The sequence below is a fragment of the Coregonus clupeaformis genome, chromosome 20 (assembly GCF_020615455.1).
Source record: "Coregonus clupeaformis isolate EN_2021a chromosome 20, ASM2061545v1, whole genome shotgun sequence".
NCBI lineage: Eukaryota > Metazoa > Chordata > Actinopteri > Salmoniformes > Salmonidae > Coregonus > Coregonus clupeaformis.
This window is the reverse complement of record NC_059211.1, coordinates 16,705,382-16,720,539: the sequence shown is the minus strand read 5'-3', so window position 1 is coordinate 16,720,539 and position 15,158 is coordinate 16,705,382. Positions and strand designations below refer to the sequence as shown.

Below are 15,158 nucleotides of genomic sequence, written 5' to 3'. Positions count from 1 at the left end.
TCCCAGGGCAGTTTGCACCGGTTGTTTCCTGCGGAATGTTTACGTCATCTTTATTTACTTTGTCCAGAGTTATGCCTCATTCTCTGAATCTTTGTTTTACCCTTTATTCTTAATGCGTACATTTTACGTATTTTTTAATGCAAGCCTTTTAGTTTTTTACATGTAATGATTAACTAAATCCGGTCCTCTACATCCAAATGTTATGAACACACCTTGTACTGTAGCTGATAAATTCACTTATTCAGTGAAAAGAAATGGCAGACCTTTTGCTCCACTCTGTCGTTGCTACTCCTTGTATGGATGTGGGACGCTGAGGTGTTGAGTTCAGCAGTGTTTAGTTTGAGCGTTGGTTCAGATGAGCTACCAGCTTTGCTGACAGAGTTGGGAGAGCAGCACATTCATGAATGGATGACTTACCTAGCGTGTGTTTGTGTCCTCCATTTGGAGAGCCTGTGGTGCTGAGACGTGGCCTACCTGCCTCTTTATGCTCTTGCCCGTGGAATCTCATCTGTGTGACACATTTTGTGTCCCTGTCCTTGTCACCTGTCCATGTTATATCCGTGCTCTCAGAACCAATCTTTTCAAAACCTGAATAAATCAGGAAGGTAGAGGATTACCAAAATCATGAAATGAAAGCTGTGTAGCTTCAGTAATTCAAAGTAATTGTTTATTAACTGCCCCCCCCCTCTCTCGCTCTCTCTCGCTCAGGTCATCTACCTAAAGAAGACCCCAGAGGAGGCCTACAGGGCTCTGATATCAGGCTCCAACTCTTCATATCTTCCCTTCAGGTAAGACCCATGTCCACACTATCACACAGCAGCATGGTTTCTTACCACAGAAACAATCATTGGATATTTGCCTTGGAAGCACATCTTGGCTAATTGCCTTACATTTGTATCATGGTTGAGCTTACAAAGGTGCTTGTTTACATTGTCTCTGTAATCCTTATTCTGGGGCTTTAAGCAGCTCGCTTACCTTTCGTACTGTGCTTGCTCTGCTCAGTGCAGATGACTGGTTCATTGGTCTGTTCCCCTGCCTTGTCTGGTTTCCACCTCCAGAGGAGACAGACACCAGAGGCTTCCCCAGTTCCCCTGTTTGTTTGTGTCACCTGAAACTGTGACGCCCTGCCTGTCCCTGGGTCATCTGATACTCTGTAATCACCCTGTCATTCAACCCGACAACACAGACCTGGGTCACAGCTCCACAGCACAATCAGACCCCTGTGGCGCCTCCCTCTGTGTCATCATCATTGTCATAATTTCCCCATAATCCTCTTATTAACAGGGTGCGTGTGTGTCTTTTAAAATAGATTAGATTGGGCCTGTGTGTATATGTATGACGCTTGACATGTGAGGCTAAAATAACTTCAGGAGTGTCTCGTGTCCATCAAAACCAGGTCAGTTATTAGACCTGAAAAATCAGATGAATCGGTGTGCTCTCCGATAGTATTTATACTTCATATAGTAAGGTCTTTGTTTTTCCCAGGCTTGTGGCATTGACAAATAAAAATCTAGAGCCTTTACCCTCCAGTTGTTTTTAGTTATTAGACCTGCCCTACTCCAAGACAGAACTCACACGTTTTACTCAGCAAATTCCACCCATTCCATAAACACACACATCCTGTCTCTCTCCCCAGCATAACATGGAGTTAATCCACTTTCTCGTGGCATAAGATATCTATGCCTGTTGTGGATCAACGGACTCATTCTTTAATAGGATTGGGCTACATTTTTAGAGTGAGTGTGACAAAAATGGAATAAACAAGAATCTTTTCCCATCACTCGCCATTGTTATGTGTGTAAAATGGTATAATCTTCATGTTAGCCTGGTTTGTTTCACTTGTCATATAACACAAACAAGCAGTTTTCATGCATCTGGATGGAGTGTACGGTTTAGAATAGATAGCTGGATTAGATTTAGCCTGGCTACCAAGACTCCTTGCTCCGGCCAAACGCTACGCCACGCCCAAGGACGTTAGTTTCTTCTCCGCAATGAGTCTGGATCGGAGTGCCTCCCCGACCCTTCACCCAATGCATTCGGGGCTGTCGGGTTGGTCCAGAAACCGATGGGATGGGCCCGAGCCAGAACACACGTGGGTAAAGCAGCGGTTTGAAAATTCGTCATTGGTTTTGATTCTTTGATTGGCTAGAGACAATTCAATCGCTGATGACTTTGTTTTGTACAATGCCCCTCTTTAACACAAACGACTCCAATTACGTCAGTCTCAGACTGAAGTATGTAGTGAATGACAGAGCAGTGGAAGTCGTCAGGCTAGATTAGATTAGCGCCGCTACTTTAATTAGGTATTATGATGGGTCAGGTGGGGCTTCTGTAATCCCAGCTGGTCATTTGGGGTCAGTCATGTGGTGTAGACGTGGTCACGGTTTGTTGATGGAGTTGTCCGTTAGATCGTCTATGCATTGAACAGGCCACAGATAACAGGAACAAGGCTATAGTTGTGTGTGTGTGTGTGTGCGCGCTCAGGGGTCTGTAGCAGATAGCCTTACCTCATCAGCTCCTTCCTATTGAACTGTGGAGTGAGTCACACCCTCATGATCACAGTCCCATCCGCATTCCAACCCAATATCACATGGAAGTGAGGAATTGGTGATGGGGTTGGGGATATATGAGTGGGTAAGTAAAGTGAAGGCGTGTTGATCTGTTGTACCCTCTCTCTGCCCCTACATTGACCTGTGATTGCATTCTGTACTTGTCTTGTGCAGATGGTCTGTGATTCATTGTCTTGTGACCTGGGTAAGCAGCCAGGCTCTACGATCGATTTGGGCATTGTTGGCTTGAGTTATAATAGTGCCATATCGACCCTTAGGGCTTGTCTCAACCTGCCGGTGTGTTTGGTGAGTTGAAGCTGAACAATATCAAATAGTCCCATGGACTCTCCCCCATGTTGGTATGAATGAGAGATTAGGATATCTCACTGAACCTAGTTGTCCTTGCTGACTCCCCTTTCTGGTCAGTGCTTGGTTACAATTTAGGCCTATCGTCACTACATTCCTATATTCTCCAACTACTCTTCCACTCCTTTATTTACTCAATAAATTACTACGATGCATTGTATCTATCCACCAAAAGAAAATACCAATCTGAATACAATGAGAACGACTTTGGAGAGTCTTCCTGGTCATAGAAGAATCATAGGCGCTGCAATGTTTCTCTCCTCCCTGTGGTGATGCCTCTATTAGCGCTCTTTGGTTTAATTGGGGCCTTGTGTGGCCCACAAAGATGGCCTTTTGCCGGGGCCACGGGGCTGTGTGGAGCAGAAGAATGGAGCTTTGTCAGTTAATTTGACCAGCTCTAATGGCCCGAGCTAAAGGGATGGCACTTATGTAATGTGGAGAATGAACGAGTAGAGATTAGCGAAGAGGGAAGATAGGGTTCTCATTCGATCATTATGCTCTCTTGTCCTGCACTTTAAGCTGTGTGAGCATTCCCAACTAAGCTACTGCCTTATTTTTACATACTTGTGTAATGAAGGCTGGACCAACCCTCCTCCCACCACTCTGCGTTGCCAGCACATTTTAGTTTCCTTTGAACTGGATTTGATGGATATCACAGGGCTACTTTTAGAAAGTCTATTTATAACTAGGCCTTTGACCTTGTTGCTCCATCTCTACCCAGTGGCTCCCTCCAGAGGTTCAGTGTGTGTGGTTAGAGAACGGTGTGACACAGATGCTGCCCTGATCCTCACCTCCCATAATTTGTGACTGACTTATTTTAACTCTGTGCGGACTGGAGTTTGGTTTTTGGATGGGATTGTTACTATGTTATGAAAGGGAAATGGACGGACCTATGCACAGTAGTACATAGACACCCATTACATCAGGGGTCTCCAACATTTTCTAGCATGAGAGTTACTTTTTAAAAATTGAACATGTCGCAAGCTACACATTTTTTTTCTAGCTTAAATAAGCTTCAAATAAGCACATTTTTCTCTTCTCCCCTGCAACTCTTCCCCGGGTCCTTAGTGTACAATAGAAAGTAGTGCACTGTTTTCTGTCTATATACAGTGCCTTGCAAAAGTATTCATCCCCCTTGGCGTTTTTTCCTATTTTGTTGCATTACAACCTGTAATTTAAATTGATTTTTATTTGGATTTCATTGGATTTCAAAATAGTCCAAATTGGTGAAGTGAAATGTTAAAGAAAATAAATAACGGAAAAGTGGTGCGTGCATATGTATTCACCCCCTTGAAGACCAAGGAGCTCTCCAAACAGGTCAGGGACAAAGTTGTGGAGAAATACAGATCAGTGTTGGGTTATAAAAAAATATCAGAAACTTTGAACATCCCACGGAGCACCATTTTTAAATCCATTATTAAAAAATGGAAAGAATATGACACCACAACAAACCTGCCAAGAGAGGGCCGCCCACCAAAACTCACGGACCAGGCAAGGAGGGCATTAATCAGAGAGGCAACAAAGAGACCAAAGATAACCCTGAAGGAGCTGTAAAGCTCCACAGCGGAGGTTGGAGTATCTGTCCATAGGACCACTTTAAGCCGTACTCTCCACAGAGCTGGGCTTTACGGAAGAGTGGCCAGAAAAAAGCCATTGCTTAAAGAAAAAAATAAGCATGTGGGAGACTCCCCAAACATATGGAAGAAGGTACTCTGGTCAGATGAGACTAAAATTGAAATCAAGGAAAACACTATGTCTGGCGCAAATCCAACACCTCTTATCCCCCCGAGAACACCATCCCCACAGTGAAGCATGGTGGTGGCAGCATCATGCTGTGGGGTTGTTTTTCATCGGCAGGGACTGGGAAACTGGTCAGAATTGAAGGAATGATGGATGTCGCTAAATACAGGGAAATTCTTAAGGGAAACCTGTTTCAGTCTTCCAGAGATTTGAGACTGGGACGGAGGTTCACCTTCCAGCAGTACAATGACCCTAAGCATACTGCTAAAGCAACACTTGAGTGGTTTAAGGGGAAACATTTAAATGTCTTGGAATGGCCTAGTCAAAGCCCAGACCTCAATCCAATTGAGAATCTGTGGTATGACTTAAAGATTGCTGTACACCAGGGGAACCCATCCAACTTGAAGGACCTGGAGCAGTTTTGCCTTGAAGAATGCGCAAAAATCCCAGTGGCTAGATGTACCTAGCTTATAGAGATATACCCCAAGAGACTTGCAGCTGTAGTTGCTGCAAAAGGTGGCTCTACAAAGTATTGACTTTGTGGGGGTGAATAGTTATGCACGCTCAAGTTTTCTGTTTATTTGTCTTATTTCTTGTTTCACAATAAAAAAGATTTTGCATCTTCAAAGGGGTAGGCATGTTGTGTAAATCAAATTATACAAACCCCCCAAAAATCCATTTTAATTCCAGGTTGTAAGGCAACAAAATAGGAAAAATGCCAAGGGGGGTGAATACTTTCACAAGCCACTGTACCTATAATATAATAATAATAATAATAATAATAATAATAATAATAATAATAATAATATGCCATTTAGCAGACGCTTTTATCCAAAGCGACTTACAGTCATGTGTGCATACATTTTTGTGTATGGGTGGTCCCGGGGATTGAACCCACTACCTTGGCGTTACAAGCGCCGTGCTCTACCAGCTGAGCTACAGAGGACCACTGGTAAAATAATAACCTGGTAAAATAATGGCTAATAAACGACTAAGGGGCGCCCTATAAAAGTTATGAATTCTTCTAAATTATTTTCTCAGTTGTATATTTCCTGGTTTTAGAGTTTTTTTGTTTCTCACTCTCAATTACAATTGTTCGTAAAGAAACAACGAAATTGGATGTTCTGAGGCCATGTCAATGGTTAAATCGCATGATAATATTTTTTGGGGGGTCTGGAAAAAACAAAACAAATAGTGTAATCCCCCTTTTTTAATTGGGCATCTGGCACTTTAATTGCGCATCTATAAATAAATAAATTGGTCATTTAGCAGACGCTCTTATCCAGAGCGACTTACAGGAGCAATTAGGGTTAAATGCCTTGCTCAAGTGCACATCGACAGATTTTTCACCTAGTCGGCTCGGGGATTAGAACCAGCGACCTTTCGGTTACTGGCACAACGCTCTTAACCACTAAGCTACCTGCCGCCCGTCTAGTGAGTGAGCAATGTGCCGTCTAATGTGCGTTCTAGCGATGGTTCTGTACTGCTGCTGTTCATTTTATGGCGAAGTTTGCAAAGAACAGATACAAATTATATACTTACTCATGATATACTTCATCTAGGTAAGCCTACTTTACAGTTAACATTTAATTGAAAGGTTTTGGGGAAAGTATTTCTGTCAACCCACAAGACAGTTATCACGTCAACTGGCTACACACGGAGTGATAGACAAACACGCACACCATGTAGACAGACGGGGGCAATGTTGCTGGAAATGAATTGGCAGATATTGTGTTAGGTTTGGCTTTTTAAGTCAATAGTTGCTAACCAGGGGTGGGATAAAGTCAATGCTGTGTTGATTAGATAGTAGCTGGTAGTTGTGAGATTTGTTTGACAGTAGCTCGCAATCGACCTGTTGGAGACTCCTGCATTACGGTTTGTAGACACACACATTACGGCAGGGGTCTCCAATCATTTCTAGCATGAGAGCAACTTATTTTTTTTTTTATACATGTGGCAAGCTACTCGTTTTTTGTATAGCTTTCAAATAGGCTCTTCTACCCTGCAATTCTTCCCCGGGTCCTTGGAGTACAAGAGTTTTCTGTCAGTATTCAGTGTCTTCAGAAAGTATTTATACCCCTTTGACTTATTCCACATTTTGTTGTTCCAGCCTGAATTCAAAATGGATGAAATATAATTTCTCACCCATCTACAATACCCCATAATCACAAAGTTAAAACATGTTTTTAGAATGTATTGAAAATGAAATACAGATATCTCATTTACATAAGTATTCGGCTGCGATTACAACTGTGTCTTTCTGGGTAAGTCTCTAAGCGCTTTGCACACCTGGAATGATTCCTGCTTATAAGCAAAAACTAAAGCAGGAAGCACCAGTGACTCGGTTAATAAAAAAGTGGTCAGAAGACGCAGATGCTAAGCTACAGGACTGTTTTGCTAGCACAGACTGGAATATGTTCCGGGATTCTTCAGATAGCATTGAGGAGTACGCCACATCAGTCACTGGCTTCATCAATAAGTGCATCGATGACGTCGTCCCCACAGTGACCGTACGTACATACCCCAACCAGAAGCCATGGATTACAGGCAACATCCGCACTGCGCAAAAGGCTAGAGCTGCCGCTTTCAAGGAGCAGGACTCTAACCCGGACGCTTATAAGAAATCCCGCTATGCCCTCCGACGAACCATCAAAGAGTCAATACAGGACTAAGATTGAATCGTACTTCACCGGCTCTGATGCTCGTCGGATGTGGCAGGGCTTGAAAACTATTACAGACTACAAAGGGAAGCACAGCCGCGAGCCCAGTGACACAAGCCTACCAGATGAGCTAAATCACTTCTATGCTCGCTTCGAGGCAAGCAACACTGAAGCATGCATGAGAGCACCAGCTGTTCCGGATCACTATGTGATCACGCTCTCCGTAGCCGTTGTGAGTAAGTCTTCTAAGCAGGTCAACATTCACAAGGCCGCAGGGCCAGACGGATTACCAGGACGTGTACTCCGAGCATGTACTGACCAACTGGCAAGTGTCTTCACTGACATTTTCAACATGTCATTGACTGAGTCTGTAATACCAACATGTTTCAAGCAGACCACCATAGTCCCTGTGCCCATGGACACTAAGATAACCTGCCTAAATGACTACCGACCCGTAGCACTCACGTCTGTAGCCATGAAGTGCTTTGAAAGGCTGGTCATGGCTCACATCAACACCATTATCCCAGAAACCCTAGACCCACTCCAATTTGCATACCGCCCCAACAGATCCACAGATGATGCAATCTCTATTGCACTCCACACTGCCCTTTCCCACCTGGACAAGAGGAACACCTACGTGAGAATGCTATTCATTGACTACAGCTCAGCGTTCAACACCATAGTGCCCTCAAAGCTCATCACTAAGCTAAGGATCCTGGGACTAAACACCTCCCTCTGCAATTGCATCCTGGACTTCCTGACGGGCCGCCCCCAGGTGCTAAGGGTAGGTAACAACACATCTGCCACGCTGATCTTTAGCACGGGGGCCCCTCAGGGGTGCGTGCTCAGTCCCCTCCTGTACTCCCTGTTCACCCATGACTGCATGGCCAGGCACGACTCCAACACCTTCATTAAAGTTTGCCGACGACACAACAGTGGTAGGCCTGATCACCGACAACGATGAGACAGCCTATAGGGAGGAAGTCAGAGACCTGGCCGTGTGGTGCCAGGATAACAACCTCTCCCTCAACGTGATCAAGACAAAGGAGATGATTGTGGACTACAGGAAAAAAAAGAGGACTGGGCACGCCCCCATTCTCATCGACGGGCTGTAGTGGAACAGGTTGAGAGCTTCAAGTTCCTTGGTGTCCACATCACCAACAAACTATCATGGTCCAAACACACCAAGACAGTCGAAGAGGGCACGACAAAGCCTATACCCCCTCAGGAGACTGAAAACATTTGGCATGGGTCCTCAGATCCTCAAAAAATTCTACAGCTGCACCATCGAGAGCATCCTGACAAGTTGCATCACCGCCTGGTATGGCAACTGCTCGGCCTCCGACCACAAGGCACTACAGAGGGTAGTGCGTACGGCCCAGTACATCACTGGGGCCAAGCTTCCTGCCATCCAGGACCTCTATACCAGGCGGTGTCAGAGGAAGGCCCTCAAAATTGTCAAAGACTCCAGCCACCCTAGTCATAGACTGTTCTCTCAGCTACCGCGCGGTACCGGAGCGCCAAGTCTAGGTCCAAAAGGCTTCCCCAAGCCATAAGCCTCCTGAACAGCTAATCATGGCTACCAGGACAATTTGCATTACCTCGACTAGCCGGTGCCCCTGCACATTGACTCTGCACCGGTACCCTTCTGTATATAGCCTCCCTACTGTTATTTTATTTTACTGCTGCTCTTTAGTTATTTAAAAATAAATAATTTGCTTAACTTTTTTATTTATTTTTCTTACTTTGCATTGTTGGTTAAGGGCTTGTAAGTAAGCATTTCACTGTAATGTCTACACCTGTGGTATTTGGCGCATGTGTCAAATAAAATTTGATTTGTACAATATTATCACTTTCTTTTTTTTAAAGCCCTGTCAAGTTGGTTGTTGATCATTGCTAGACAGACATTTTCTAGTTTTGCCATAGATGTTCAAGTAGATTTAAGTCAAAACTGTAACTCAGCCACTGAGGAATATTCAATTTCGTCTTGGTAAACAACTCCAGTGTTGTATCTTTGGCCTTGTGTTTAAGGTTATTGTCCTGCTGAAAGGTGAATTTGTCTCCCAGTGTTGGTTGGAAAGCAGACTGAACCAGGTTTTCCTCTAGGATTTTGCCTGTGCTTAGCTCTATTCAGTTTCAACTCCCTAGTCCTTGCCGATGACAAGCATATCCATAACATGATGCATCCACCACCATGCTTGAAAATACAGTATGAAGAGTGGTACTCAATGATGTGTTGGATTTGCCCCAAACATAACACTTTGTATTCAGGACATAAAGTTAATTTCTTTGCCACATTTTTTGCAGTTTTACTTTAGTGCCTTATTGCAAACAGGATGCATGTTTTGGAATAGTTTTATTCTGTACAGGTTTCCTCCTTTTCACTCTGTCAATTTGATTAGTATTGTGTAGTAACTACAATGTTGATTCATCCTCAGTTTTCTCCTATCACAGCCATTAAATTCTGTAACTGTTTTAAAGTCACCATTGGCCTCATGGTGAAATCCCTGAGCGGTTTCCTTCCTCTCCTGCAACTGCGTTAGGAAGGACGCCTGTATCTTAGTAGTGACTGGGTGTAATTAATAACTTCACCATGCTCAAAGGGAAATTCAATGTCTGAATTTTGTATTTTTACCTGTCTACCAATAGGTGCCCTTCTTTGCGAAGCATTGGAAAACCTCCCTGGTTTTTGTGGTTGAATCTGTGTTTGAAATTCACTGTTCGACTGAGGGACCTTACAATTATGTGTAGGGTACAGAGATAAGGTATTCATTCAAAAATAATGATAACTATTATTGTACACAGAGCGAGTCCATGCAACGTATGTGACTTGTTATGCAAATGTTTACTCCTGAACTTATTTAGGCTTGCCATAACAAAGGGGTTGAATACCTATTGACTCAAGACATTTCAGTTTTTCATTTTAAATTAATTTATAAAAAAATTCAAAAAACATAATTCCATTAACATTATGGGGTATTATGTGTAGGCCAGTGACACAAAATCTCAATTTAATACATTTTAAATTAATGCTGTAACACAACAAAATGTGGAATAAGTCAAGGGTGTGAATACTTTCCGAAGGCACTTAATAAACAACTCTAAGGGGACCCCATCAAATTATATTTTCTATTTTCCTGAATTCTTTTTTTCCAGTTTAGCTTTCTCCTATTTTTTTTACTCCCAATATAGAGAAACAACGAAAATTGATGTTTTTTAGGTCTGGGGAAAAAAAAAAAAAAAAATCAGATTAAGCGTTTTTCCCCTTCAATTGCGCATCTAGCAAGAGCGGGATGTGTCGGTCTAGCAATGTTTCTGCTGTTAGGCCTACTGCTGCAGCACATGTTATGCCGGAGTTTGCAAAACAATCGCCACCCAATTGATACAAATAATCACGATATAGTTCTCAGGTAAGCCTACTTTGCAATTAACACTTAATTGAGAAGGTTTTAGGGAAAGTATTTCTGTCTACCAACAAGACTTATCATTAGCATCACTAATTGGCTACATACAGAGTGATAGACAAACGCATGCACCAAACAGATGTGGGCAATATTGCTGGCAGATATTGTGTTATGCGTAGCTTTTTAAGCCAGTAGTGGCTAACCAGGGGTGGGATAATGTCAATGTGGCTTTGATTGGGTACATGCCGGGAGTTTGAGGTGTCTAATATTTGTGAGATTTGTTTGACAGTTTGAAAAAATGCATGTACTTTCAGAATTGTTTGGTGAGCTACTCATAGGTGGGCTGCTACTGGTAGCTCTCCATCTACCTGTTGGAGACCCCTGCATTACAATATATAATCACACACACATCTACAAACAGTCTCAGCCTTTGTGTGTGTGTCTGAAACAACTTGTTTTGTGTTGTGAGTGGTGTCATGGTAACTGAACTCCTCATGTCTCCGACACACTGCTTTGTGTAGGTGGCCTCTTGAAGGCTCTTGGTTGAACCTCTCCCATTCACTTTGATGCTCCTGTCAGTAGCAGAGCGCTCACAGCCTGCAGCAACACTCCAACCTAGAGAGAGGAATGAGAACTAACAGCTGAATTTGACCCAGATCCTTCTGCCAGCTACAATATGCCTATGAAATGAGGAATTAAGTACATGCGCACATAATGTGCCAGCTGAGATTTTGTGCGTGCATAATTGTGTGTGTGTGTGTGTGTGTGTGTGTGTGTGTGTGAAACAGGGAAACTGTGTTATTGACCCAACAAAAAAAATCAATTTTGTTTGTCAGCATTGGAGAATGCCAAATGGGGCTGCAATGCAAATGCTTTGATTTCGTGAAGGCTGTCTCTAGAAAGATATATCTTCCCACATTCTCTGGTCTCCTCTCAGGGCCAACTCTCTGCACGCAACATCTTACGTTTTCAGTTTTCACATTGAATATATACACTACCGTTCAAAAGTTTGGGGTCACTTAGAAATGTCCTTGTTTTCGAAAGAAAAGCAATTTTTTTGTCCATTAAAATAACATCAAATTGATCAGAAATACAGTGTAGACATTGTTAATGTTGTAAATGGCTATTGTAGCTAGAAACGGCAGATTTTTTATGGAATATCTACATAGGCGTACAGAGGCCCATTATCTGCAACCATCATTCCTGTGTTCAAATGGAACGTTGTGTTTGCTAATCCAAGTTGATCATTTTAAAAGGCTAATTGATCATTAGAAAACCCTTTTGCAATTATGTTAGCACAGCTGAAAACTGTTGTGCTGTTTAAAGAAGCAATAAAACTGGCCTTCTTGAGACTAGTTGAGTATCTGGAGCATCAGCAATTGTGGGTTTGATTACAGGCTCAAAATGGCCAGAAACAAATAACTTTCTTCTGAAACTCATCAGTCTATTCTTGTTCTGAGAAATGAAGGCTATTCTATGCGAGAAATTGCCAAGAAACTGAAGATCTCGTACAACGCTGTGTACTACTCCCTTCACAGAACAGCGCAAACTGTCTCTAACCAGACTAGAAAGAGGAGTGGGAGGCCCCGGTGCACAACTGATCAATTTGATGTTATTTAAAAAAAAAAAAAAATTCTTTAAAAAACAAGGACATTTCTAAGTGACCCCAAACTTTTGAGCGGTAGTGTACATCTATCTCCCCGTTGCCCTGTTTCAAGCGTTCTTTCCAAACTGAATATTTTTTGTTCTCCTTTGTCGCTGGCATCTAGTACCCCAATTGTCTCTGAGGTCACTGTCAGTGTCACCTGAGAGGTGGATGGTGACATCACTTGTCCTGGCTCAAGGACTTGTTCAATTGGAGCATTCCTCTTGGTGCCCGTGTCCCACAAAGATGAGACGTTTGGATTCTAGGCTCGGATAGGGACTAGGGGTTTCTGATTTGTGTGTATGTGTGTGCAATGAGGATGTTTGTTGTGTTTTGATAGGAGTGAGTACATGGAGGGTAACCATAGCTATATATAACCTACCCCTATTCAAAGAGCACCTCGTCTCCGTAGCTTAACTACTTATACAGTACCAGTCAAAGGTTAAGTGTGCCTTGAATTCTAAATCAATCACAGACAGTGTCACCAGCAAAGCACCCCCACACCATAACACCACCTCCTCTATGCTTTACGGTGGGAACTACACATGCAGAGATCATCCGTTCACCCATACCGCGTCTCACAAAGACATGGCGGTTGGAACCAAAAATCCAGACCATAGGACACATTTCCACCGGTCTAATGTCCATTGCTCGTGTTTCTTGGCCCAAGCAGGTCTCTTCTTCTTATTGGTGTTCTTTAGTAGAGTTTCTTTGCAGCAATTCGACCGTGTGTCTGTGACTTGAACTCTGTGAATCATTTATTTGGGCTGCAATTTCTGAGGCTGGTAACTCTAATGAACTTATCCTCTGCAGCAGAGGTAACTCTGGGTCTTCCTTTCCTGTGGCCGTCCTCCTGAGAGCCAGTTTTATCATAGTGCTTGATGGTTTTTGCGTCTGTACTTGAAGAAACTTTCAAAGTTCTTGACATTTTCCGTATTGACTGACCTTCATGTCTTAAAGTAATGATGGACTGTAATTTGTCTTTGCTTATTTGAGCTGTTCTTGCCATAATATGGACTTGGTCTTTTACCAAATATATACATCTTCTGTATACCACCCCTACCTTGTCACAATACAACTGATTGGCTCAAACGCATTAAGAAGTAAATAAATTCCACAAATTAACTTTTAAGAAGTCACACCTGTTAATTGAAATGCATTCCAGGTGACTACATCATGAAGCTGGTTGAGAGAATGCCAAGAGTGTGCAAAGCTGTCATCAAGGCAATGGGTGGCTACTTTGAAGAATCTCAAATATATTTTGATTTGTTTAACACTTTAATGGGTTACTACATGATTCCATATGTGTTATTTCATAGTTTTGATGTCTTCACTATTATTCTACAATGCAGAAAATAGTAAAAAAATTATGAAAAACCCTTGAATGAGTAGGTGTGTCCAAACTTTTGATTGGTACTGTATATACTGAACAAATATATAAACACAACATGCAACTTGGGAACTTGCTCCACCCCCCCCCTTTTTTTGTCCCCAGCACAAGGTGTACCTGTGTAATGATCTGTTTAATCAGCTTCTTGATAAGCCACACCTGTCAAGTGGATGGATTATCTTGGCAAAGGATAAATGCTCACTAACAGGGATATAAACAAATTTGTGAACAAAATTTGAGATAAATCAACTTTGAGGGTATGGAACATTTCTGGGATCTTTTATTTCAGCTCATGAAAAATGGGACAAACACTTTACATGTTGCGTTTTATATTTTCGTTCAGTATAGTTCCCATGTTTGGGCTCCAGCATATTGTCTTTCCAATCTCTCCGATGTGGTATGACTGCAACACTTTATAACTCGCTCACCTTTCAATGAATGTCTCACTCCTTCATCTCTTTTGATTTTCAGAGACGCCTCATTTGGCAATTGCACATACAACCTGACTATTCTTGACTGCTTACAAGGAATCCGGAAGGTGAGTTTTTTTGTATTTATGGTTTGGTGAATTCACAGTAAATCGTGACGTTAAATAGAAAGCAATCTTTTGTGTAGCATATCATGATTGCTTTCCTGCTGCTCCCTCTTTCCCACCTCTTGATCACCATTCTACAGACTTTCTTATATCCAAGGCCAAGCCAACACTTTGCACATGATGCTGGCCTTAAGTTACTCTAACTACTCTGGTGACCTAAATGTAAATACTCTTACACTGCTGAACTTTGTTAAACGTTTCCATGTGTAGTTTCTGTGCAATTACCAGTAATTTGGCAGTTGGTTACTAAATGGTACTCACAGCCCAACTGAGAAAATCTGGACTCATTTTAACTTCATTGGTGAAGATGACTGGCAATGTGACAGGGTAAAAAAAAAAAAAAGCCCCAAAAAACTGCTCCGTTGTCATACGAAGTCGTGTTTCTCTACTCCGACGATTAATCCACAGGTAAAAAGGGAAAGCTAGTTAGTTTTTAGTTATCTAATAATTAATCTCTCCTCGTTTGTCTTTCAAGCGTACAAGTGGGTTTGTGTCTTCCTGATATCCAATAAGGAGGGGACTTGTGGCGCGTCTCAAATAGAACCAAGTTCTATTTTAGCGCTTGGCTACACAGATGCTCGTTCACGCGTGGGTGAAATTATTGAATAACACGTATGTGTACATTTATTTTGCAATGCTTGCGCGCTCAACGTGGCCGGTAAGGTTTACATGTTAGCAGTTGTCTGTCTCGCTGTAGCATCCTGACCTAGCATTTAGACAGCAATCCCAGACTGAGGGCAGAGTTCTGTAGTCCGGCAGCGGGATCCTTATGTTGTGCAGTCTATGGGGGATGAAGGGGGGGGTTCTAG

General features: G+C 42.5%; 1 protein-coding gene across 4 annotated transcripts in view; it reads left to right on the top strand.

Annotated features, from left to right (window-relative positions):
• Window positions 1-15,158, top strand: part of LOC121533694 (dual specificity protein phosphatase CDC14AB) — a 74,523-nt gene that overhangs the window by 14,224 nt on the left and 45,141 nt on the right. For all 4 annotated transcript variants that reach the window (XM_041839846.1, XM_041839845.1, XM_041839847.1 and 1 more), the window contains exons 5-6: window positions 709-788; window positions 14,226-14,292. In XM_041839846.1, the coding sequence (XP_041695780.1) occupies window positions 709-788; window positions 14,226-14,292 (147 nt within the window). The remainder of the gene's footprint in view (window positions 1-708; window positions 789-14,225; window positions 14,293-15,158) is intronic.